The 22848-nt window shown below is 41.8% G+C and overlaps 2 protein-coding genes and 1 non-coding gene across 7 annotated transcripts in view; 1 reads left to right on the forward strand and 2 right to left on the reverse strand.

The window, feature by feature from the left end:
• Window positions 1–612: 612 nt before the first annotated feature.
• On the reverse strand, window positions 613–4143 carry rpl19 (ribosomal protein L19). The gene is made up of 6 exons (XM_035179940.2): window positions 3994–4143; window positions 3518–3624; window positions 2073–2195; window positions 1690–1810; window positions 1165–1275; window positions 613–806 (listed from the first exon to the last, which is right to left on the reverse strand). The coding sequence occupies exons 1-6, from the start codon at window positions 3996–3998 to the stop codon at window positions 683–685; spliced, it is 591 nt and encodes a 196-aa protein (XP_035035831.1). The 5' UTR covers window positions 3999–4143; the 3' UTR covers window positions 613–682.
• A 5023-nt stretch (window positions 4144–9166) lies between these two features.
• The window catches only part of cacnb1 (calcium channel, voltage-dependent, beta 1 subunit), a 29688-nt gene continuing 16006 nt past the window's right edge, over window positions 9167–22848 (forward strand). For 2 of the 5 annotated variants that reach the window (XM_035179913.2, XM_035179915.2), the window contains exons 1-2: window positions 9170–9431; window positions 15432–15518. In XM_035179913.2, the coding sequence (XP_035035804.2) occupies window positions 9342–9431; window positions 15432–15518 (177 nt within the window). In that variant the 5' untranslated portion in view covers window positions 9170–9341. Of the gene's footprint in view, window positions 9432–15431; window positions 15519–19807; window positions 20180–22848 lie in introns of those variants that run through there. The other 3 variants (XM_035179917.2, XM_035179912.2, XM_035179916.2) reach the window with 3 other exon arrangements.
• Window positions 14729–14800, reverse strand: trnac-gca. Its single transcript has one exon. It is a non-coding gene; the product is annotated as a tRNA-Cys (tRNA).

The following is a 22848-nucleotide window of genomic DNA, read 5'->3' on the forward strand; positions in this document are numbered from 1 at the left end:
TCACACATAACTAAAATAGACACGATGTCTGCAGCTATTCATATCAGACCTTTAGATGTTCAATTCCAGCTGTGACCACTGGATACCAGCAAAATGTTTTAAATGAGAACCAGACATATTTACACAGTACGTCTGTTATGTCAAATTTCAATATTAGTATTTTAGACTTTTTCAAACCCTGTGGAAACCCTTATAAAAGAAGTTAGCATTGAGTGAATGGGGTATATACAGTGCAAACCGCCCATCTGATCGTCTTCATTAACATTTTATCAGTGGCGGTCTTGAAGTCATTTGGTCATTAAGGACCAAAAGATTCACATTATATTCCATCTTTCACAATCTCTCCCACTTTTCATGGACCATCCAACTGATAAATTGTGTTCTAACAACTATTGAAAGAAAAAAAATTACTGCTCATGGATATTTGGAACCCCCTGCACAGCCAAATGCAGAATGCCAAAGCAATTACTTGAGGCCAAGGAGAAAAAAAAAAAAATCACCTTGGCTTCAAAGTCTCTTGTAGACCAGAGCGGTTTGCTTTCCCCCTCCACAATAATTTCCTGCTAATAACATATTTTCATTATGAGAGAACAAAGCACAGGAGACCATCGGTGTCTTTATGTACACTTTTATTGTCACAACTTGACTGTTGGCAGAGTCAGGCAGGACGGACAGAGCCAGATTACTTCTTGGCCTCTTCCTCCTTGGCCAAGTTCTTGATGATCTCCTCCTTCTTGGCCAGGAGACGCTCTTCTCTGCGCTTGCGGGCCTCCTTTGTCTTGGAGCGACGAGCCTCGGCCTGGTCGCTGTAGGAGAGGCAGGGAGAAAGCAACAGTTGATTACAAATACTGAAAACGTGAAGTCATGGTTCTGCTGCAACTTTAAGTTCAGATAATTCAACACATGTTCATAATGGAAACAGTTTTCAATAATAAATCTGATGTGAACTAACCCAAGCAATCTGGTGCACAAAAAACAGTGCTCACATATTGATGATGTGCAAAGGCGTTTTACAGTGTGGAGCCACACATAACTTAGTTTAGAGCATAACGAGAATGCCCATTAAAGTGTATGACTGGGAGCCTTAATGATCTAAATGCAGCCGTCTAATACGGTTGTATTTAAGTTCTGGAAACAGGAAATGGAGTTTGGGTGTTGACTTACGACAGGAGCTTCTTGCGGGCCTTGTCTGCCTTCAGCTTGTGAATGTGCTCCATAAGGATACGCTTATTCTTGAACACGTTACCCTTGGCCCTCAGGTAGAGGCTGTGGTACCTGAGGGAGAGCAGAGCGGGAAAAGGGCATCAACAAAAATTCAGCTCACACAAAGTAATAGCAGAGGACTGTTACTTTTTAAGAATCTACAACGCCAGTGTTGTTAGGGGTGTAATTGAGTTCAGTTTAACATTTACAAACACCTTCAGAGTTTGTTAATGTGAAAGGAGCCCATTGCCACAAAGGGAAATAAATGCAGTATAAAAAAAGTTTCTATGAGAATGTAAGTTCATCCTCCCCAACATTTAACAGAAAATTTAATTTTATAAACATGCATGTTTAATTTTAAAAAGCAATTCAAGATGTTTTCAGCTCCCCTGAAATAACCTCATTTTAATATAATCCATCATTGTACATCAGCAGCAGATCGACACAACCAACAAAAGGAGCAACAACAGGAAGTCATGAACGTACATGTGCCTGTCAATCTTCTTGGACTCCCTGTAGCGACGCAGAAGACGACGCAGGATCCTCATGCGGCGCATCCAGGACAACTTCTCTGGCATACGGGCATTGGCAGTACCCTTTCTCTTACCTGAGAAAATAAATTAAGTAGATACGTCAACTTTACCGGACACATTCATCGCCATCATCAATTACTCCATACTACTGGCCACTATATCAGTAAATACTGTCTCACTCAGATTCCTCAATTTATCAATTCAGTGGTATAACTTAAAATTTGTTAATGGTTTCCTCTTTCATTTGACCTGCAATTTGGCAATCTGAAAACATGTTCTGTTAAGTTACGATAAACATTACGTACAAACATCAGCTCAGGGACAGTTTCAACTCACCGACACCAGTGTGTCTTCCCTTGCGGCGTGCAAGTGTGTTCTTGCGGCAGCGGGCCCTGGAGTGGACCGTAACAGGCTTGCGAATGATAAGACCATCCTTCACCAGTTTACGGATCTGCTGGCCTGAACACAGAAAGAAACAGGTGAGCTACAGGGATACACTGAATAACACCACAATAATAACATTATATTCTTCCTATCAACCAAACAGTAATGATCCAAGAGAACATTCAAGACCAGAACACCAGTGCTGTGAATGTGATTACCACACAACTAGAGCTATTCATTAATTATATGAACAACATTGCTATTTGAGATCAGGACAATACAGCATATACACTATAGCTGCTTTCAGACATGCACTGAACTCCACAGATCCTCCCCATTTTCTCCGGAGGAGGTGAATGTGTGACTGAAAGCAAATGTCCCGAGTGAGGGGCTAAAAAGCAGTGACACACACAAAAGACAAAAATGGCAAGTTTTTAGGTGTTAAGAGCAGATACCGGCATCTGGGTGCTGTGAACATAATCATGTTTAACCCTAACTGTGTGTTGGGCAAACTGCAGGTAAACTCTAGCCAATTCATCAGATTTTACCCATGGGTCACATCTGAAAACAGCTTGTGTTATAAGAGCTTCAAAGATCAAGAGATGTGGATCTATTGCTAAATTTGGATTGTGTCATTTAACCTTTATTAAGCCTCAATCATCGTGTTTCTGCAGGGTTCAACAAGTCAATTATTCCATCACACTGTACAATGAACCACACAGTGTTAAAACACGATGGAAAACCAATAGGGACAAAATTTATTTCAAATGAACTTCAACACTGATTCATAATGTTATACACTTATAAATTAATGGAACCTGGGGTCAGATTCAGTGTCATCAAGTGGGCACTTGGATTAATGAAAATGATCATAAAATTCAAGCAAGAGAAAATATTTAAGACTCTGAATGACATCTAAGGTATTTTAAAAGTTATTCAGCCATTGACTGTATTTTCATTTTTACAGGGGACTATATTCATTAAACTGCAGATACCGTGATCCAAGCTCTGGCTTGATTTCACACGCACTTCAACAGGAAGCCCAGACATAGTTAAAGAGGAGGAGGGTATTTACACGACTTGAGGTCAAATAACAGACCATATCTGACACTATTAAGCTGCAATGTGAAAAAGATAGCCATCAGCCTATTGTAATGGTGCTGTACTTCAATGAGTTCACCTCAAAGACAATCAGTAATTCCACACAGAACTTTCCACTCATTCCTTAACCACTGTGGATTAGTTTATATGCACCAGGCTATCACACGTGTATGCGACTGTGCTGGAGCCTTTACAAAGAAGGAGCCGGTAGCTGCTGGCAGGGATTTCACTGTCACAGTCAACTGAACATGTAACGCTGATATTCAGACTGAAAGACGACTTGCTGCTCCACTTACGCGAGTTGGCGTTGGCGATCTCGTTGGTCTCGTTAGGATCCAGCCAGACCTTCTTCTTCCCGCAGCGCAGGACGCTGGAGGCCAGCCTCTTCTGGAGCCTGAGCATGCTGCGGGACACACAGCACACAAATAAACGTACAGCTTCTACCTCCACGTGTTCGACAGGATTTGACGTGGCTCGTTTAATTGTTGATTTACAGAGTTATTACACCGAATCAGAGAGCCGAGTGGCCCTTAGCCGCACAGCTAGCACTAAGCTAACAGGCAGCCGGGTTTACAACATGGCCTCCACGTCTGCTACATCGTGTCACACTGAGACACGTGAAAATAAGAGATTTTAATGTTTCAAAGAGGTTTAAACTTTGTGTGTCGATAAACGAGGAAGTCGCCGATGTTATTAAGGCGGTGTGAGGTTAACATGTTTGTTTTTAAGAGCTAAATAATGACTTTTATCACGCGCTGGGCTGCGGTCCTACCTCATGGCTGCTACTTCAGTAGGAAAAGGAAGGCTGGAGAGACGAGCCGGGAGCTACCATTATAAAGGAGGCTCCATTATTCAGCACTGACCAGCCTCGTCTTAGCAAATAGATTGTTAACATATGAAAGAATCCTCAGTGCAGCTATTTTACCTTATTTAAAACGCACACGTGTATAGAATCGATAACGACAAATGCAATCCGGACTTTACTTTGAAACTTTAGAATCCCTAAACCCCCTTCGTACAATGATGGTACCGACCAACGTTTTCACAATGCATTATGGGCGAAGTAGTGCTTAGGTGCTTTCTGCCGTTTTACCACGTGGTGGCGGTGTTGAGTCCAAAAACCGCACAAGGAACATACAGTACGATGTTTGAGTGGTTTTTAAATTGCATTTGTATATTTTTGATGGGAAATTGAAATAATAAACCAAAAACACTAATTCTGCCAGTTTTTCTACAGAATCCTTGATGTGATACTTTCAATTCGGCCTCCCTCACAAAAGGTTTGACATTTTGTTGCAAAGATAAAAATCAAATAATGAAATAAATAATGAAATAAGTTATAATTATAACTTTTATTCTACTGTAGTTTAATGTAATTTTTCATTGTTTTTATTTGTCCTCTATGTAATAAATTATTGTTTAACTGCTGGTAATATTTGTGTGGCCAATATTTTCTAATAGAAACGGCATCTCAGCATTTCTCCTGTAAAGCCAAAAGTCATTCGGATTTAGGAGAGGGCTGTTTGTCCATTCATTTTTTGTATGTTTTCATATAAATGACCATTGAAGCATATAAAAAGCAGGGACCCTGGGTACTATTAACCAGAGGTCATAAAACACCTCCAACTGTGTCTTTAACAACACAGTTGGAGGAGAAAAAATGTTTATGTTCCCAAAATATTGTACAAACCCAAAGTATCTTGATACGATCTGAACTCTAAAGTGATGCACCTGAAGTTAACTTAAGGATGTGAGTCTACAGGAGAATCAGAGGAAAAATGAATATTGAAAAGTAATTAAGATATTAGACAGCTTCCCGGTCAGGCTTTTGAGTGGCCTCCACTGAAAACAATAACTGACAGCAGTGAGTGCTTTACTGAGAGGCCACTTACAAAGACATTTGTAAAAATAGCCAACTGGTACGCTGCCAACTGACCGACTACTTATTAAGGCTGCAACCGACTCTCTGGCAGCAGCCCGTCTCCGTGGCAACGCTGCACACAGCGATGGTGCATGAGGAGCAGTTGTGTGGCTCCTTCACCTCACATAACCCAGATTACCAGACAAAATCATTGTCACCAGGCAAAGTATAACCCAAAGTACCGGGTGGTGAAAAAGACCCACCCGGTACTTCTCTGGGAAAGAATGTGTCTTCCAGTGAGAGAAGAACAAGGTTTAAATCCTAAACAAGTTGGGGTCTTTACTGTTTATCCCTATGTGTCTGGACAATGATGCCTTTTCAGGGTAATTTACTATACTTAAACTATATTATAATGATGTTTCACTCCTCTGCTGTTTGGTAACAATCAGGGAATCTATAACAAACCCCCCAAAACGTAGTCACAATGAATGGGTTTATGTAAAGGTAAGGCAACGTAAACTTTAATGTCCTATAGGGAAACTTGTCTTGGTCTCAATTAACCAATGCCCAAAAATGTCTTTAAAAAATAATATGTACTTGTTATGGTATTGACACTATTTTGTGATTTTGAATGATCAAACCCTATGGTAAACCTCATTTATCTGTCCACATGATCATAAGTGTCCAGCCTTCTGATGATCACTGTGCAGCTTTGTCTTTGACTCTATGACGCATTCACAGCATGTGAACAAGAATATCAGCCAAATGCAAAGGTTTTTCTAGAAAACTGAAAAAAGCTGCCGTTGACTCAGTCCACACAGTTTCCTCTGGGCACCACCACAGAGCAGGAAAACAAGTGATCCAGAGGAGAACCACCTGAAACTCTTTAGGGAAGCTGTCATCATTTTTAAAAGTAAACCATTCTTCTGATTCTCTGCTTCTTCTTCTCTTTTTTGTTCATTTATTTTGAAGAGTTTAACGAGCAAAGCGTCCTCCTACCAATCTCTGCGGAAGTATGAGCAGCAGCCACTGTCGGCGGTCTTGTGGGTGTTTCAATGCCATCAGCTCGAATCAGACCACGTCACGCAGGTTTCCCTTCACCTCCCTGGGTGATTTCTGTGAGAAGTGGAGGTGGATGACTCAGCCCCAGCTTGTTCAGGCTTATTTAATCACTCAATGTGATCTCATCTGTGCCGTGTGACCTCAGTATTTAGCTCTCGTCACTGCTACACTCAGAATAAACCTGACAATTTAAAAGCCCTTTCTGTTATATGACGATAAACATTATTTAGGTTTTCAAGCTTTTATATCTGTCGGCTGATTGTGACTCATAGAGATATGTTTATAAATCCAAACATCATCAAGCAGCTAAAAGTCAAAGTGGCACTCCATCCTTTGAGGGTCACTGGTGCATCTGGAGCCAAATCCCAGCTGATGTTGTGCAGGAGATGGGGACAGGCTGCCAGTGTATCACAGGGCTGATAAATAAAGCTGAATCCACCTGGCAAGGCCCCAGTCAAATTGGGATCTGAACCAATAACCTTCTTGCTCTGAGGCGATAGTGCTAACCGCTGTACCACTGCGTCACCCTTAACTGGCAAAAATCAAAACAAATTAACAAGACATATTTTGAGTCAAACATCAAGGTCTGTTTTCGGTCATGACTGCTGTATCAGATTTGGCATTCTGTGACATTGTCATGATGTTACCCAGCCGCTGTGAGGTTATATAAACCAAATTTCTACCGGGAGTGTAAGTGTAGATATATAGAGGCTGAAATGAAGAATTGGGTATGATGTGTTTTCCGTGACTCTGTGTGCCAGTTCCAGTGTGAATTCCATCATTATGTATATGCACGTAAACCATAATTTGTTATCCTCTAAAAAAAACCTTGAAAAGTAACTGTTGACTAAAACTACTGTTGAATTTGAAATAAAAAAAGCAATTATTCATCATATTTCTTGTTTTCAGGTGGCACAACTGATAATTGTCAGGTGGTGAAACCAGCTAAAATATCTATATAATGTATCATCCATGATAAATATAAAGTAAATAGTTATTATTGTAATGAATGCATGGGTTTTTTTGTATTTGTGTAATTGTTTTTCCATTTTTAAATGTCAATTTGGATGTTTAAGAATGTACTGAACACATATAGCTGTAATTTCTGGCATGTGTCAGGGGCTCTTAAAGCTCTGGGGCCTTTGACACACCCAGTCCCCTGTGTCAGAACATAATAGGGTCAGTTATGGACCTGGAGGCTACGTGCAGCTGGCAGCTCTTTGGTGTTTCTGCTCGAGGCCGCATCAAAACCTCTTCTTCTTCAGATACTTCCTGCTGCTGCAGCAAACTAACTGTGAAATTGAACCATTCTCACCCTCATTACAGCACCATAGTCACAACCACCAAAACCACCAGCAGCAGCAGCAGCAGCTCCCCTGCTCTCAGGGTCCCAGTGTGTGTGTGTGTGTGTGTGTGTGTGTGTGTGTGTGTGTGTGTGTGTGTGTGTGTGTGTGTGTGTGTGTGGTGTGGGTGTGGGGGTGTGTGTGTGTGTGTGTGTGTGTGTGTGTGTGTGTGTGTGTGTGTGTGTGTGTGTGTGTGTTGTGGGGGGATCAGTGTCTTACCAAACTCAGATGTTACCCCCCCATCAATCGATGAGTAAGGGAGGGGTCTGTTCAGCGGGGCGTGGAACACGGTTCTCAGCTGGAGTGTGAGAAAACCACATGACTATACCGGTAGCTTCAGGATACTGCCTTCAAAATAAAAGCCCGATAGGCAGATACAAGACTACCTCAGTTATGTTGTATTAACATACTCTCAATTTTAAATGTGATATCACTACTATGTTTTACTTGTTTTACAATGTCATGTTTGATGCCATAGTATCATGTGGCCTATATTACATGGTAGGTATTTCTAAATCAAACAGAAATATCATGACGTTATTTTCAAGGCAATAACAATATCAGTTCTGTAATTCAGTTACATGTGAATACCTATCGTGAAACATAAAATATACACTTGCATGCACGAGTCTGGTTTTGCCAAATAACTCTCTCATTTTAATTTTTTTTTAATTATGATAAAATAAAATACACTGACAAGCAAAACACTGATACCTGCAAATCCTGTGTGATCGACGCATGAGGAAATGTATTTGAACCTAACTTACTTTGCTTTGGAATAAAGATCACCAATAGATCTCTCATGGGATAGTGATCTCCACATTGGACCTTTGTTGTTACATTACCCAACTATACATATTATACTATACTACACTATACTAGATAGATAGATAGATAGATAGATAGATAGATAGATAGATAGATAGATAGATAGATAGATAGATAGATAGATGGATAGACAGACAGACAGATAGATAGATAGATAGATAGACAGACAGATAGATAGATAGATAGATAGATAGATAGATAGATAGATAGATAGATAGATAGATAGATAGATAGATAGATACTTTATTGATCCAGAGGGAAATCTATACTGTACTGTACTATACTAGTAGAACATAATGGATGATGTGTACCCTTCTCGCTCCATTTCTCGCCCAATATCAGCTGTCCACATTACCCTTAAAAGGATACGCGGTATAGAAAATGGATAATATAATATAATATAATATAATATAATATAATATAACATAATATAATATAATATAATATAATATAATATAATATAATATAATATAATATATAACTTTTTTCCATTTAGACTGATTTATGGCTGTTATGATTAGATTACATTAGATTAGATTAGATATTTCCTAGTTTCCTTGCCTTCTGAGATGTTTTGTGATCGCTTTGCTTTGATTGATTGATTTTTTTTCAAAATAAAAATAAATCCTCTGTGGGCTGCGTTTTTAACTGTTCATTGGAAGAAACAACAAAAGTAGAAATAGGAAAATGAATGTATTACCACCTCAACATGATGTAATTGAGACCCCTCCTACTTGCTGCCCTCTTTTCTTCCCATTTTCACTGACGTTTATTTTGAAAGCAGCAGTTGCGTCAATTCCGCAGACTTGACGGCGCTCGGAGCCCGGTGCGCCTGTGTGTAAAGCTACAGGCTGGAGGGAGGCAGCTGTTCTCTTACCAGCTCCCACAGACACATCCGCGGCTTCACCATCCTCCCAGACCAGAGAGGAAAAACCAGAGGAAGAAGAAGAAGATGATGATGAGTCTGTCGACAGCATCATAGACACAGGAAGCTGAGAATATATATTTTTAAACAAAGTTAAATCAATGGTACAGAAAAGTAGTATGTCCAGGACGCCTTCGACCTCAACCCAGGAGATCCAAATGGACATGTTCGACCATCATCCACACACACAGGTGAGAGGAGGAGACACGGGGGGGGGGGAAACACAAAGTCTGCTCTGCGCTCACATTTATTCTGACAGCAACCATTTCACTTCTGAGGATTAACAGGTTGTTCCTCCCAACGAGAGTCCAACGCTTTTTTCTTCTGCACTGATTTAAACCTGAATTGCTTGTGATGTAGGATTTTTTTTTTTTTACCAGGAAGCAATGAATGGATGCTGTGATGCAGTTTTACATCATTTCGATTCAGATCTATTATTTCACACATCATTTCCTTCTGTGTGGCAGGGTAAATGTGTTGGTTACAGTAAGTGAGCATGTGTGTAACCATATGTGAGGATATGATGTAATGCTGGTTCTCTCATAAACCAAGTAGATGTTGTGGAGGAGAGCTGGACTTGAGAGAAAACATTAAATTATAAAGTAGTTGAATTGGGTTCTGCTGGGTGATGACCGAAGTCTTGTATCTTATTCCGTAATTTGTTTTGTTTTAACAAATTTAACTTGGTGAGTTGATTTCCTATCCAGTGACGTCCCTTCACTTTTTATTTTCATGGTGTCAGTGTTTTCACAGCCACAAAGAAACTGCAGCTTTTTAGGATGTGACATGGTGTCGTGGGCATGTTTAGTCAGAATGAAAAAAAAAAAAACTGAAGAAACATGATGAGAATATCTAGAACAAACACACCCACGCTGAGCTCCGTCATTGTCTCTCTGGAGAAGGAAAAAAAAAAAATACCTCACACAACACAGCACCACAGATAACCAGTGCTTCCAACCATGCCAAGTCCCTCTTCTCTCCTCTTTTACTCCCACACCTCCCAGCTCTCTCCCTCCCTCCTCCCCCCCCAGCGCCCCCCCCAGCGCTCCCCTATTCCTCCTGCCTCCACTCTGGATGTCCCACCGTCTTCATCCTGCTCCCGCCACCTCACCTCATCCTGGGTGTTTTTAGAAATCAGATCTTTATCTGCTGCAAGGCCGAGAAACAGATGGACCCCCTTCCTTGTGCCAGGCACCAGGAATTGGTGTGTGTGTGTGTGTGTGTGTGTGTGTGTGTGTGTGTGTGTGTGTGTTGTGCAGTGTGTGTGTGTGTGGCATCTTTGATCAATTAGATATAAAGTTCATGCTGTCACGCTGCTATATGCGCATTTGTAACTCTTGATGTGGAGAGATGAGCAGGAAAACCACATTTCTAATATCCTGAAGGAGATGGTTCGAGTTCTCTACCCAGTGTGCCCGGGGCCGCACCACCGAAGAAGAAATTAACTGAGAATTCAGGGCCTGGGGGTGGGGACGAAAGATTGTGTCTGCTGATCATCGGCATCAGGTTGCAGATCATAGTGGATCTCTAAGGCATTGGAACATTACGCCTGAAGTGAAGTGTACTCTGGCGGTCGTGATATTGTGCACCTCGCCATCAACCTCCCTCCACACACACACACTCACACACACTCACACACACGCACACACACGATCCCTCCAGTTTAAACCCCCCTGCCCCCTCACAACTACCTCTTTAATTATATTGTTAATCTGGGAGGATGTTTACCGGGAGGAAGCCTCCCCATCATCTTTCCTCTGGCATTTTCCTGCCCTTTGCTGAGAGGAACTCGCCCCATCATGGCACTGATCGTAGAGAGAGACCCCCTTAAACACACACACACACACACACACACACCTCTACCAGCACCCACAGACACGTCATGTTAAATTTTGTTCAATTTTGTGTAAACTGTCACCATCAAATCCTTGAAGAAAATTCTATTTCTATCAACAGGGACTCGTTTTAATAGTCAGGGCTTCATCTCTATTTCAACATTTTATTTAGAAACTTAATCGGTGAGATTTCTTGGTGGCGGAGCAACATCTCCAGCTGGATGAGGACGATCATCTAAATCACAAGCCGAGGTGATCAGTAAGATAACTGCTTAAAGCGAAATGACGCCCTTCACTCTACACGTTGGTGGATGATATCTTGATAATTGGGGTGTGTTCAGCTTTGTTTTCACTTTTCAGATGAACTTGAGATTTGTTAGTGTTAGGATAGTGACAGTTTATAGTAAACCTGGATTGATCAGCAACTCAAAGCACTCTGGGACAATTTGGGGTTCAGCATCTTGCCCAAGGATACTTCGGAGTGCTGTCTCTCAAGTGAACAACAGTCAGGTGCTCATATTGATGTTGAAACAGTTCTTGGTTGCCACAATTGTTCCTCCTGTTAAAAGATCCTAACACACTTTTAATAGACAGTAGAAATGGGGGTTGAAATCCACAGTGTTTAGTTTTTTTCTCATTCAGACATTTATCTGTAAGTTCTGAGGCTTCAGCAGCCTGAGTTTGTACAATCAGATGTATATCATTCAAAGTTTCCCTGTTGAGCTGCAAAGAACGGATAGTAACACAAGGAGGAAATTATGAACTAAAAACTCAGTAACTTTGGAAGATATCAATTTAATTTTGTATAAATTGGCCGTTAAAGCCTCATGTTGGCTTCAGATTAGAGAACAATTGAATATTGTTACACAGAACCAAGACTTTAGAGCTTCTCGCCCATCACTTACACTGAAAGCACATGAGGAGGGCATCTCATAAGGACCAGTGTGAACAGGAGTAAGGATTACAAGACAATGTGACTATTGTTTTTAGACAGACATGAAATTATCTTTCTAAAATAAAAATCCATTAGATTTGATAGGTCTCCTGAAACCATCTCGTCCTGCTGTCCCAAGCAAACCTTGAAAAAACATGTATAACCTCCATTCACACATTTGTCTTAAAACATCATCTAGCTTAAACTTATTCCTAAACAATCTATTTCTACTAATAAAACACAAATCACTGCACCGTTCTTCTCAATTTAGAATTCATCCTTCAAACATTCACAGCGTAGGTTTGAAACAAGAGTAAGAACCTCAAGGCTAATAACATCAACGCAAGCTAATTGAATGCAGGAGTTGGCAAACATCAATAAAATCAGATTGTAGATGTGGGTTAGAGCTAATCTGTGATTTGCTATTCACAAGACATACCTGCTGATGTGAAACCTGCCTCACGGAAAAAAAAACAGGGCCCAGAACATACGGGCAAGAATTGCTGATTTGCGTAAAGCTGGAGAGGGTGACTGAGTGATTTCGAAATAATAAGATATTCACTCATTGACAGGAGATGCAGAATATGATGTCATGCACAGTTAAAAACTATATTATTATTATTATAGATATCATTTATGATGATATGGTATGGTATGATATGTCATCAGGACGTCATATTTTGTAGTTATGCATTTTACAAATAACATTAGAGACACGAACTACAGCTTATTTAGATTAACCAATCATGTGTCATTGTTAACGAAACGTCATTGTTACATAATAGAAGAAGCATTAACTTTGCCTGTTTGTGGTTTACACATTGCAAACAGGGTAAACATCACCCCTCCAATGCTTTTCATCGTTTGTGTGGAATTAACTAAAGCATATTGTCTGTATTTTTTAAATAGATCCAGATCAGATCACATTTTATGAATAATAACAGCAAAAAATGTAATTCGAAAGCGTTTGAAAGAACAAGGCAGTGATCCATCGTCACTGTCAGATTGGTATTTCCTGATATATGTTTTCTAAGATGTTACCCATAGATCGTAATTAAAGATGAACAAGATGAAGTGTCTCGACTTCCTCCCTCTAGCCATAAATGGAGCAAAAATATTGCGTATATAGAACACTGCCATCTATGATGCCAACGATGATGCCATTTGGGGCCGAGGCTGCGCAGTAGCGATCAGAGGATGGAGCCGTGGTATCGAGGTCAGGCCCAAACACGTGCTCAACCAATCATGAGTCAGTGTCAGCTGTCAATTATGACATTGCACCCAGTTATTATTGGATCAAATTACAAATTAAAACCAATCTTATGAGAAAAGCAAGAACTTGAACATACAACAGCATGATAACAACTCCCTCAAATGAGAGAACATCAGCGGTTCGGTCCAGCAGCGTTTAATCGAGCGTCACACAAAAGGCAGAGATGACACATTATTTTTGCTCTACAGGAATTTAAAAATAAATTTTATTGAAACCGTGAGCTCTGTTTTTTGGGAGTAGCGTGCAGCAGATTTGTTTTTCTTTTCATCTGTTGAACCTCTCAGCTGCAGTGTGGTTGTTTTTCTCTGTGTTCGCACCAGTTGCTGCTGGTGTTACAGGTCATGTTTGTTTAAAGGCAGCGTCATCGCTCCGAGGGCCACAGTCTGAACTGTTGCACACGATGTGACAGTGATAACTGAGTCCAGGAGGGATCACTGTTGGCAGGTAGTTTCCTTGTCTCTGGATCGCGCCTGCTGACCCAGGAACAGATATTCAGACATTAAGCTTTGAAGCAGTTGACAGGTTTTATTCAGTGTTTGGATGTTTGTGTGCAGAGTGAAGGGTTGAAAGCTGGTTGGTTTGCTATAATCCAGTATGTGTGAAGAGTTGCTGATGAAAGTAACTGTTTCTCAGCGATCAGAGGGATAATGTTCAGTAAAAGGATAATAGATCATGTGCAAGGAAAACACTTCTTATTTTGATTCCTCTGATGTCAGCTGCATATTATTTGAAAACTAGACCGAGGCCCAAAAGTTCCCTAATGAAACCACATTAAAATTCATTTTGGATCTACAAAAAAAAATGTACACACTCATAAATATCAGTCCTCCAACATTGTATCAGAAAATATCTTTTCAAATCTGACGAGGTAGACCTTTGACTAGATCATCACTATATTTGACACTTTTTTGGTTCCGCATGGTACCAGCCAGTCAGTGTGGCTCAACAATCACTTGAATTTGCTTCAGTTATAAATCTCACCGAACGTTTATAGCCTGTGATCCATTTGGGAAAACGTCGTGTTTAGCGTGTTGTTGAGTTAGTTAACGAGACGTCTCAGTATCTATATGAAGCTAGATTTAAATCACAGCTGTTTTGCAGACTGCATGACAAAAAAACAACCACTTGTACATAATGTTCTTCTAATTATAATGTACTTACTGAATATTTATTTAAGTCATTCATGGGGGAAAAAAAGGTTCATAAACGCGCCACCTTTCCATGTTTATGCTCTTTTATTCTGGATTTTATCTCTGTAAATTAAATATCTTTGGGTTTTGTACTGGTGACTAAAGATGTCACTTTGCACTCTGGGAAGCTGTAGTTTTTAAATTTTTTTATTCAGTGAACAGTCCTACCAGGAAATGTGTAGTTAACAGGGTTAAAGATAAAAAACCAAAACCACCTTCCTTCCTGCTACTAAAGAAAGTTATGCAACAGGAAACCAGGGGGCATCTGGATTTGAACCAGAGACCTCTTGATCTGCAGTCAAATGCTCTACCACTGAGCTATACCCCATTCCTCATGAGAGAACAGGAGTACACAGGTGTCTCCTGGGTGAAAGAAGAAGTAAAGTGCTGTGTAGATGTGGTGACATGTTCTGTACATTAACCTGCTGTGTTTGTCTTTCTAAGCATTATTCTGTGCCGCTGCGTTTTCCTAACCAGCTGTTCTCTCCTCGAACAACACAGCCAGTCCTCTGATTGCCAACAAATGTGATTAGTCGGCATTGTGTAACCATGGCGATGTGGGCAGAGTGGGAACATAATGCAATGTGTGGCCTCTGCCCAACCCGGATAGGCCGTTTGCCAGGGGCCTGCCAATCAGATTACAAGGTCCCAGTTTGCATCAGAACATGAAAAATGACAAGTAATGAAGCCTGTTCACGGACACGCTATAGACAAATCTTCTCTGGTTGACTTCCTGTACGGTCTGGGACTCGTGCTGCTTTATCTCTGCCTCCATCTGAACGCCTGATCATATTCAGAGGCTTTTAACAAATGCTACGCCAATTGTTTGTGGTCATCCTGCTCTCTGGAAATGGGGTTTTCAAAGAAATATGTCAAGATAAGTTATAATGGATCAGCACCATTAAACTTTCTTTGTGTTCTTTCTCTTCTCTCCGTCCTCCATCCCCCTCTGGTTTCAGGGAAAGTACGCCAAGAGGAAGGGCCGATTCAAGCGTTCGGACGGAAGCACCTCCTCCGACACCACCTCCAACAGCTTTGTCCGACAGGTAACGTGTCACTCTTAATCCTTCCCTCAGAGAGCTCAGCCTCCACTTTCCTCTCAACTTATTTAATGAAGAGTCATGTGAAAGTTTAATGGAGTCAAAGTGAGCACATTTAATGCTGAGAGTTCACTGGCTCCTTATTAAAATGTGAATCCTTTAAATTAGTTTCATCTCCTCCCAGACTTAAGATTATTGTATTTTACTTTTTATTGCATATCCAACTTTCACAATTTACACAAATTAATAAATCATCTTTAAAAGTTAATTGGACAAAACTAGGAAATAACCTGAATGGAATAATTGGATCCTGAACCTTGAAATACTTTGATTCCTGGAGGTTTAGTCTGGAGTTTGTCTTCTATTTTGCATTATGTCTATGTTTAAAAGTCAAATCTCCTGCAGGAATCTCTGGCAAAGACAGCCAGGGATACATGAAATATTTGTGGCATGACCACACTCCCTTAGAATGGCACTCAGTATAGTGCATACCTCTGCCGAGGCCCAACGGTGCCCTTATAAAACCCACATTTAAATTCACTAGATATCATAAATATCAGTCCCCTAAACATGTGCATCCACATCCACAAATTATTCTTTGAGAATTTATTGAAAATGTTGAAAATTGCCCTATCCCACAATAGTATAGGAAGTGGTCAAATATATAAATATATGTGTGTGTATGTATGTGTGTGTGTGTGTGTATATATATGTATACATATATATGTGTGTATATATATGTATTTATATATATATAAGACTTTTATACGGATATGAGATGTACTGCAAACAGGAATGAAAATAATCCCTGAAAAAGAAAAACCTTCTGGCTCCTGTGATTAGTGAAAAATGTATCATACTTCAGAGTTGAAGGCGTCTTATTTGCAATTTTATTCTATAAGTTATATCCCTATGTCAGTTTTCACCTCAGTTTTTCTTCATGTCCCAGTTTTATTCTCAGTTTTTACGCTGTGAAAACCTTCCATTTTCCTGCCTTTAAAAGTGGTGGCTCTCCCTCTCTCCACCTATGTGTGTCCCAGCAGCCCACAGACTGCTCTGTATCTGACACATTGAAATGGCTTTGATAACATCAGCAGTAAACCCTGGTGACTACAGCTGTGCACAGCATTATTGTCACAGTGGCGGAGCTGAGAGACACAGGCAGAGATTCCTTCAGGGCTCGGATACTGATTATCAGTCCCCAGGTGTTAGACTCGCCCCCTCACGCTCCTCCCCTCTGACCCTGACCCCGCCCTGCTCTGCAGATGTGGAGGCATTGATTGGGAGAGAGCTAGGGAAACATGTCACTGGTCAAGAAGGCTCTCGTCCTCGGACAGGAACATCTCCTCTCCTCAGGGACTTCAGGAGGCCGGGTTTAAGGCCTCGCGCCCTGGACCCGCTGAGCAGTCCTTGTCTGGACATGACATTTCTTAAAAGCCACACTGTGTCACGGCTAAATGAGTCCCCCTTTTTTCCGTCTGACCTCTTCATTTGTGAGAGGAAATGATTTGCCCTGTGCTGAATGACATTTACCTGTTCAGCGCTGGTGTTGCTTTAGAAAAAAAAAAAGAGAAGAAATCCTATCACTGTTGGTGAACACAGGGAGCTGAACTCTCCTGTGGTTTCTAAAGGTTAGAGCTGCATCCTCGCCTGCACACACCACCTGTCCGTCCACCTCATCCTTCTTGGACTCGGGGCTGCTAAAGGAGCACGTGCACTGGGGCCTGCAGGTTAGGCAGGACTCATAATCACTCGCACTCTTTGAGGAACTCATTAACCATAGAAAGGATGATTTAACACATCCTGAGATAAATATCCTCCCAGTCTCGAGCTATTGCTATTTCACTCAATAGACTGACAGTGGAACGAGCAGGGATTTCAAACAGTCGAAATGCCGCACGTAATCCAGATATTAATTTAGCGACTCAGCCGTTGAACGTATGAAGTGTCTATTAGTGTTTCTACACATGGAAGTTATTCCTGAATCCTTGTTAAGATAAAAAATTATAATAACTGGTTTTAATTAAAGAAAAAGAGGAACACAGGCGCCCTATAGGTTTTTGTACATACAGCCTATTTTAGCCTCTCCTTGAGGAACTCAAAGCAGAGCCCTGTATAGGCTTTACAGTCTCACACACACCTACGCAAGTGCACAGTCACTCACCACACACACACAAATACACGAGAGCCACAATCAGCCAACGGTAGAGCTGGCTGGTACACTGGGCCTGGTTTCCATGGCAACCGGGCCACTGAGTCTCCCTCTGTGTGCAGACACAGTGGGATGAAGAGACGGAGGGGATGATGTTTAGATGGGCTTGTGTGTGTGTGTGTGTGTGTGTATGTGTGTGTGTGTTGGGAGGGAGGTGGTGCCGCCTAGATGTTTGTTCAGTGTCCATGTGTGTGTGTCTGTGTGTGTGTGTGTGTGTCGAGTTCAACAAAAACACACTCTGTCTTCAGGTGTGTGAAGACAGCCTGAGAACTGTCTGCTGCCGTGGCTGCTCTGTGGAATATGCAACATGTCTGCTGTTGTTCCAGCGATGTTATGGCATTATCTCATTTCCAGCCAGAGAAACACACACTCACATGCAACATTATAATAGCACAATAATGTCACATCAAATCGGAAGGTACGACGAACACATGGCAGCTGCGTCACGTTTGTGGATTCGCTCTGAGACCAAAACTAATGGTCCGTTCCAGTTCCTTTTCCAAGTTCCTTCAAATTGCAGAAAGTGGCTATTGACACCCGAATTTATGTTGCGAGATGTGACGTGATTTGCCCTTCGGCACATCACCAGTACAACATGGAGGAACTGAGAAAAGAGCTTAATATAAAAAAACAAAACATCAATACAACTTCCATTTCCCTGTAATCAACCATATATTCACGCTGCTGACAAGAACAAACAGCAGCTTATGCTCGGCTGCCATTAATTAGACTCTGCAGCAGCTTTTTCAGTCGTCCGCTAAATGTAATATGTTCACCAGTGACTGATCACCACCATATTTCCTGGGGAAAATGTGGCTTTAATGATTTTGGGCGTCTCCCCATCTCACGCTGCCCTAATTTTCTGTCGTCCCAAGACTGCGATTTACAAAGCGTGAAATGTTTTCACCTTTTTTAGATAAATTGAAAACCATGTTTGGAGGGAAAGAGCATTGTAGTAACTGATTCCACCGGAGTAAAGATCCATCCATGTTTGTTTTTTCGTGGCTGCATAGAGATGACATCCTGGCTTGTATGTGAAAGAGAGACACAGCAGCCATCTTCCTGTCAGTCCTGACATATGAAGACCAGTTGCTGCTGCTGCTGCTGCACTAGTGGCTCCTTTTTTTTTTTTTCACCTCTCCCAGCTGGCCGTCTCGTCATCAGCCACTAACACAAGAGGAGGAGGTGGTCGGGGGCTGTAGCCATGGAGAAGCCCCCGTCATTGTGTCAGAGGTCGCCCTCTAGTGGACAAATAAGAACCCCCCCCTTGCACCACCACCACCCATTTAACCACACCTATCAGCCTGTGGACCTCCTTTCTGATTTTTAACATTATCCAACACTATCTAGCCTACTGATGCCCATAGTAATATACAAGACAACACATTTTGGATGATGTTCAACATGTAGTGGGTTTATAAATGGATTTTGATCAGCAACTATTCAGCGGGTACTTAAAGGTAGTTGAGCGACAGTTGCTTCAAGAGCTTCATGTCCTCAGTTCACTGGTGTTTCATCGGACCAGCCGGACTCCCCCTCTTTTTTTTCTCCCCTTCCTCCCCTCATATCCATATTAATACCTCGTCTGACACCCTGATATCCGGGAGACAAGAGACGGAGAGACAGGTCGAGAAGAATGACATCAGGACAGAGGCCGAGAGGAATGAATCAAAGAGATGTAGAGAGAGAGAGAGAGAGAGAGAGAGAGAGAGAGAGAGAGAGAGAGAGAGAAGGAGAGGGGGGTTTCCCCGGGCACTGCCCCAGCCCCCCTCCCACGTCAACGGGGACATCAAATGGCTGACGGCTGCATACCAAGCCTCCTTCTGGGTCTTGGTGTGTTCACGTCCCTGTTTCGGACCGGCCAGGGCTAAATATATTTCCCCAGTTTGCAAATGTAGCACAAGTCCTGCAACCCGACCCCAGGCCAGCTCCAGCTCCCCTTCCTCTACACAAGGTTCACGTTCCTCTGGGTTGTGGAGGTGGGTGGGTGGGGGCAGTAGGTGGAGGGTGGGTGTGTGTGTGTGTGTGTGTGTGTGTGTGTGTGTGTGTGTGTGTGTGTGTGTGCGTGTGTGTGTGTGTGCATGAAGGGGTTGGAGGTTAAGGGAGCGCTCTCCTGGTTTGACACATACAGCACTCTTTCCTGTCTTCCTCTCTCTATCATACACACCACACACACTCACACACACGCACCACACACACACACACACACACACACACATTACATACACACATGTACACTTATGCACTTGTCAGACTAACCGGCAGACACTCACACTAGTTGCCACTATCTCTCTCTCTCTCTCTCACACACACACACACACACACCCACACATCACACACACACACACACGTAACTGTCTGTGGACTCCGGCGCTGCCAGCTTGGTTTGCCGTGGTGTGGCAAGCGTGGCAAACGAGGTATGGAGAGAACCGAGAGGATTCAAAGGCCCTTCATGGTAAGATCCACAAGCTGTGTACTTTTTTCGTTGCATCTACCTGAACTGGAATCTGCGGCCGTCCGAGCTTCTGTCCTTGTGTGGGTGTGCGTGTGTGTGTGTGGATAGAGTTTTGAAAGTTCAGCAGACGCTTTTGCTGTGAGGTATGACAGGAGATTCTAACATGCAGCCCGTGTCCCGGTAGTTCTAAACCTCCCGGTCTGCGTCCCCCTCTCTCTCTCTCTCCCCTCGCTCCCACTCTTCTCACCGCACTGTGCGATTCCATTTTGGGCCGGACCACAGCTGCGGGAAAGGCGCTGTGTTTTTAATTAGACTTCCAGTCCCACCGGTTGCCTGCTGCTATGTGCGCTGCCTCTCGAGCGTCCTACCACTGTGGCCATTTCAGGGGGCTCCTGTCACTGCTGTTTCCCCCTGTCCCTAACAGGCCTCGGCTGGATCTTGTACTTTATAGTGGACGGAGCAGAACAAACATGTTCTCTGTCGCAGTGTTTGCAGGGTTGATGATTATAATATTTCAGTATTATCATTTGATTTTCAGCGCATTTGCAGAGCTGCAACTAACAAGTATTTTTTACTGTCAAATAATGAGTTGATCAATATTGGTCTGTAGATTATGGCAAATAAACCCAAACTGGTTTAAAGTTCTTTAACCCAAAGATATTCAGTCTACAATCATGTAAAACTAACCAAAAATAACAAACCCTCACATTTCAGAAGCTGGAAAAAACAAAGCTTGAAACATGGCTTCAACTATCAATTGATTTTTAATATTGTTGTAGTTTACCCTTCTGCTGATTAAGTATTTATTAAAAAGCTGATTATTTTTGCAAGTGGTTGTTTAAATTGTATGTGGTTTCCAAAGTAAACAAAAGAAGAGGTTGTTTTGTTTCATATTTCTATCAGTCCTAGTCTGTTTACTTTATATTAGATTATATTAGATTCAATTATTCAGAAATGTCAAATCATTAGTCATATGTCATATTTTCCCAGAGTCTAAGGTGACACTGTGGAATTTCTTGTGCGACCAACTGTACAAAAACAGATGCTTAAAGTTGTTCTCGAAAAAATGTAATAGATTATCAATAACTTTCTATTTCTTCTTATCTCGGTTGACTCATAGTTTCACCTCTAATATAGAATAGAGGAGTTTTGATTTGCATCGCTGGGTGTTCAAAACATGTCTGTAGCATATTAAATATCAAGTGTATGAACCTTTTGATCAGATATCAGATGTTGATTTTATAAGTTTATGTCGTATTTTGCTTGTTGGAGAACATATTTATATTACACAAATCAGGTATTGATCTGTAAAACGTGGCATTGTCTTGAACTATTAAGTCTTTTTTTCACTTTTGGGGATTTTCTTTCGCTAAAAAATAATGACGTTATTTGATTCCCTTGTTGCTTGTTTGAGAAAATGGGAATTTCTGGTGAGGTCGGACCATGACTCAACTTTCATCAACACACACACGTACACACACACACACTGACACACACCATCCAGCTGGTTGCCATGACGCTGCTGTGACAGAGGAAAGGAATATAGCCATTTAGTGCCACCGGCCATGAGCTTCAGACAGGAAATCTGTCCTTTGTGAAGCCTCAGTTTGTACATCTGCCTCTCCTGTGAGTTTCTCCCTGTACCTGTGCTTACTGAGCTAATCACACTCACACTGGATGTGATCTGAATATACAGCAGAGCTCCGGCTCGGCTACTAATGCATTCTGATTGGCTTCCAGCTGGAGAGAGATGAGCTGTTTTGTTCTTCTTCCCTGAAATGTTTGATAAGCGAGACCCGAGGAGACACAGCGCGATAATCCAAATAGGAAAAGGATATTTGATGCTCTCGCTTTCCTGTCTTCCTCTTCTTTTTTTATATTTTCACATCATCTGAGCTGATAAGTACATGCAGATATTTTTATCTGTTTAATTACCCGGGCAGGGCTTGGAAGTATGTGTTAGCTCTCAGATGGTAATCACTTCTTAGTCACACATTGTGAAGCCTGACAACACCTGCTGCGATGTTCCTGTTGTCTGTGGCAGAAGCAGATTAAAATGTTTGACCTGTGAGCTGTCTTGCGGCATGAGGAAGACGGCGGATCGTTTCTTGTGTTTTCCCGAAGATGTTAAAAAGGATCAATGAGCATCAAACTACAAAGATGTCAACGCCAAATCAATATGTGTACACTCCTTAATAATAAGCTTTATGCCGATTCCAAAAGCAAATCTTCTTTATTGCCTCTCTTTTTTTCTACTTTCCCTTTTTCCTGAAACTCTTTACAAAGGATGCAGCCTCTCATCTGGAGAAACGACGTTAACTCGCTCCCTTGCTGCAGGGCGACTCTTTTCAAACCTCATTATTCAAAGCGCTTGTCTTTTGCCATCCCACCCGTGCTCACTATTCCATTTCCCCCAACTCCCTGACGCCTCCCCGTCCGTTCTGTGGCTCTTTTTTTCCCCACCTCCATTTATTCATTATCAATGCTAAGGTGTCGATTTATCACGGTGGCGGCCAATCTGCAGAAAACAGAGGAGAAACGCAGAGGCTTCATTTTCCTGATAATTACAGAGCCTTGCATCCTGCACCTTTTTCTTTTTTGTTTTCCTTACCTCCCGTGCAGTTTAGTTTGGATTTTTACCAACTAAATATAGAAAAAAGTTTCAGCTC

This window comes from Hippoglossus stenolepis, chromosome 16 (genome assembly GCF_022539355.2).
Source record: "Hippoglossus stenolepis isolate QCI-W04-F060 chromosome 16, HSTE1.2, whole genome shotgun sequence".
NCBI lineage: Eukaryota > Metazoa > Chordata > Actinopteri > Pleuronectiformes > Pleuronectidae > Hippoglossus > Hippoglossus stenolepis.

What these genes read in the sequence shown, in the direction of transcription:
- rpl19 (XM_035179940.2), bottom strand. An exon ending in AAGAAGATTGACAGGCACAT is followed by an intron (nt 1,276 to 1,689) that starts GTACGTTCATGA and finishes GCTCTCCCTCAG; the next exon opens with GTACCACAGCCTCTACCTGA. An exon ending in GCCCGCAAGAAGCTCCTGTC is followed by an intron (nt 807 to 1,164) that starts GTAAGTCAACAC and finishes CCTCTCCTACAG; the next exon opens with CGACCAGGCCGAGGCTCGTC.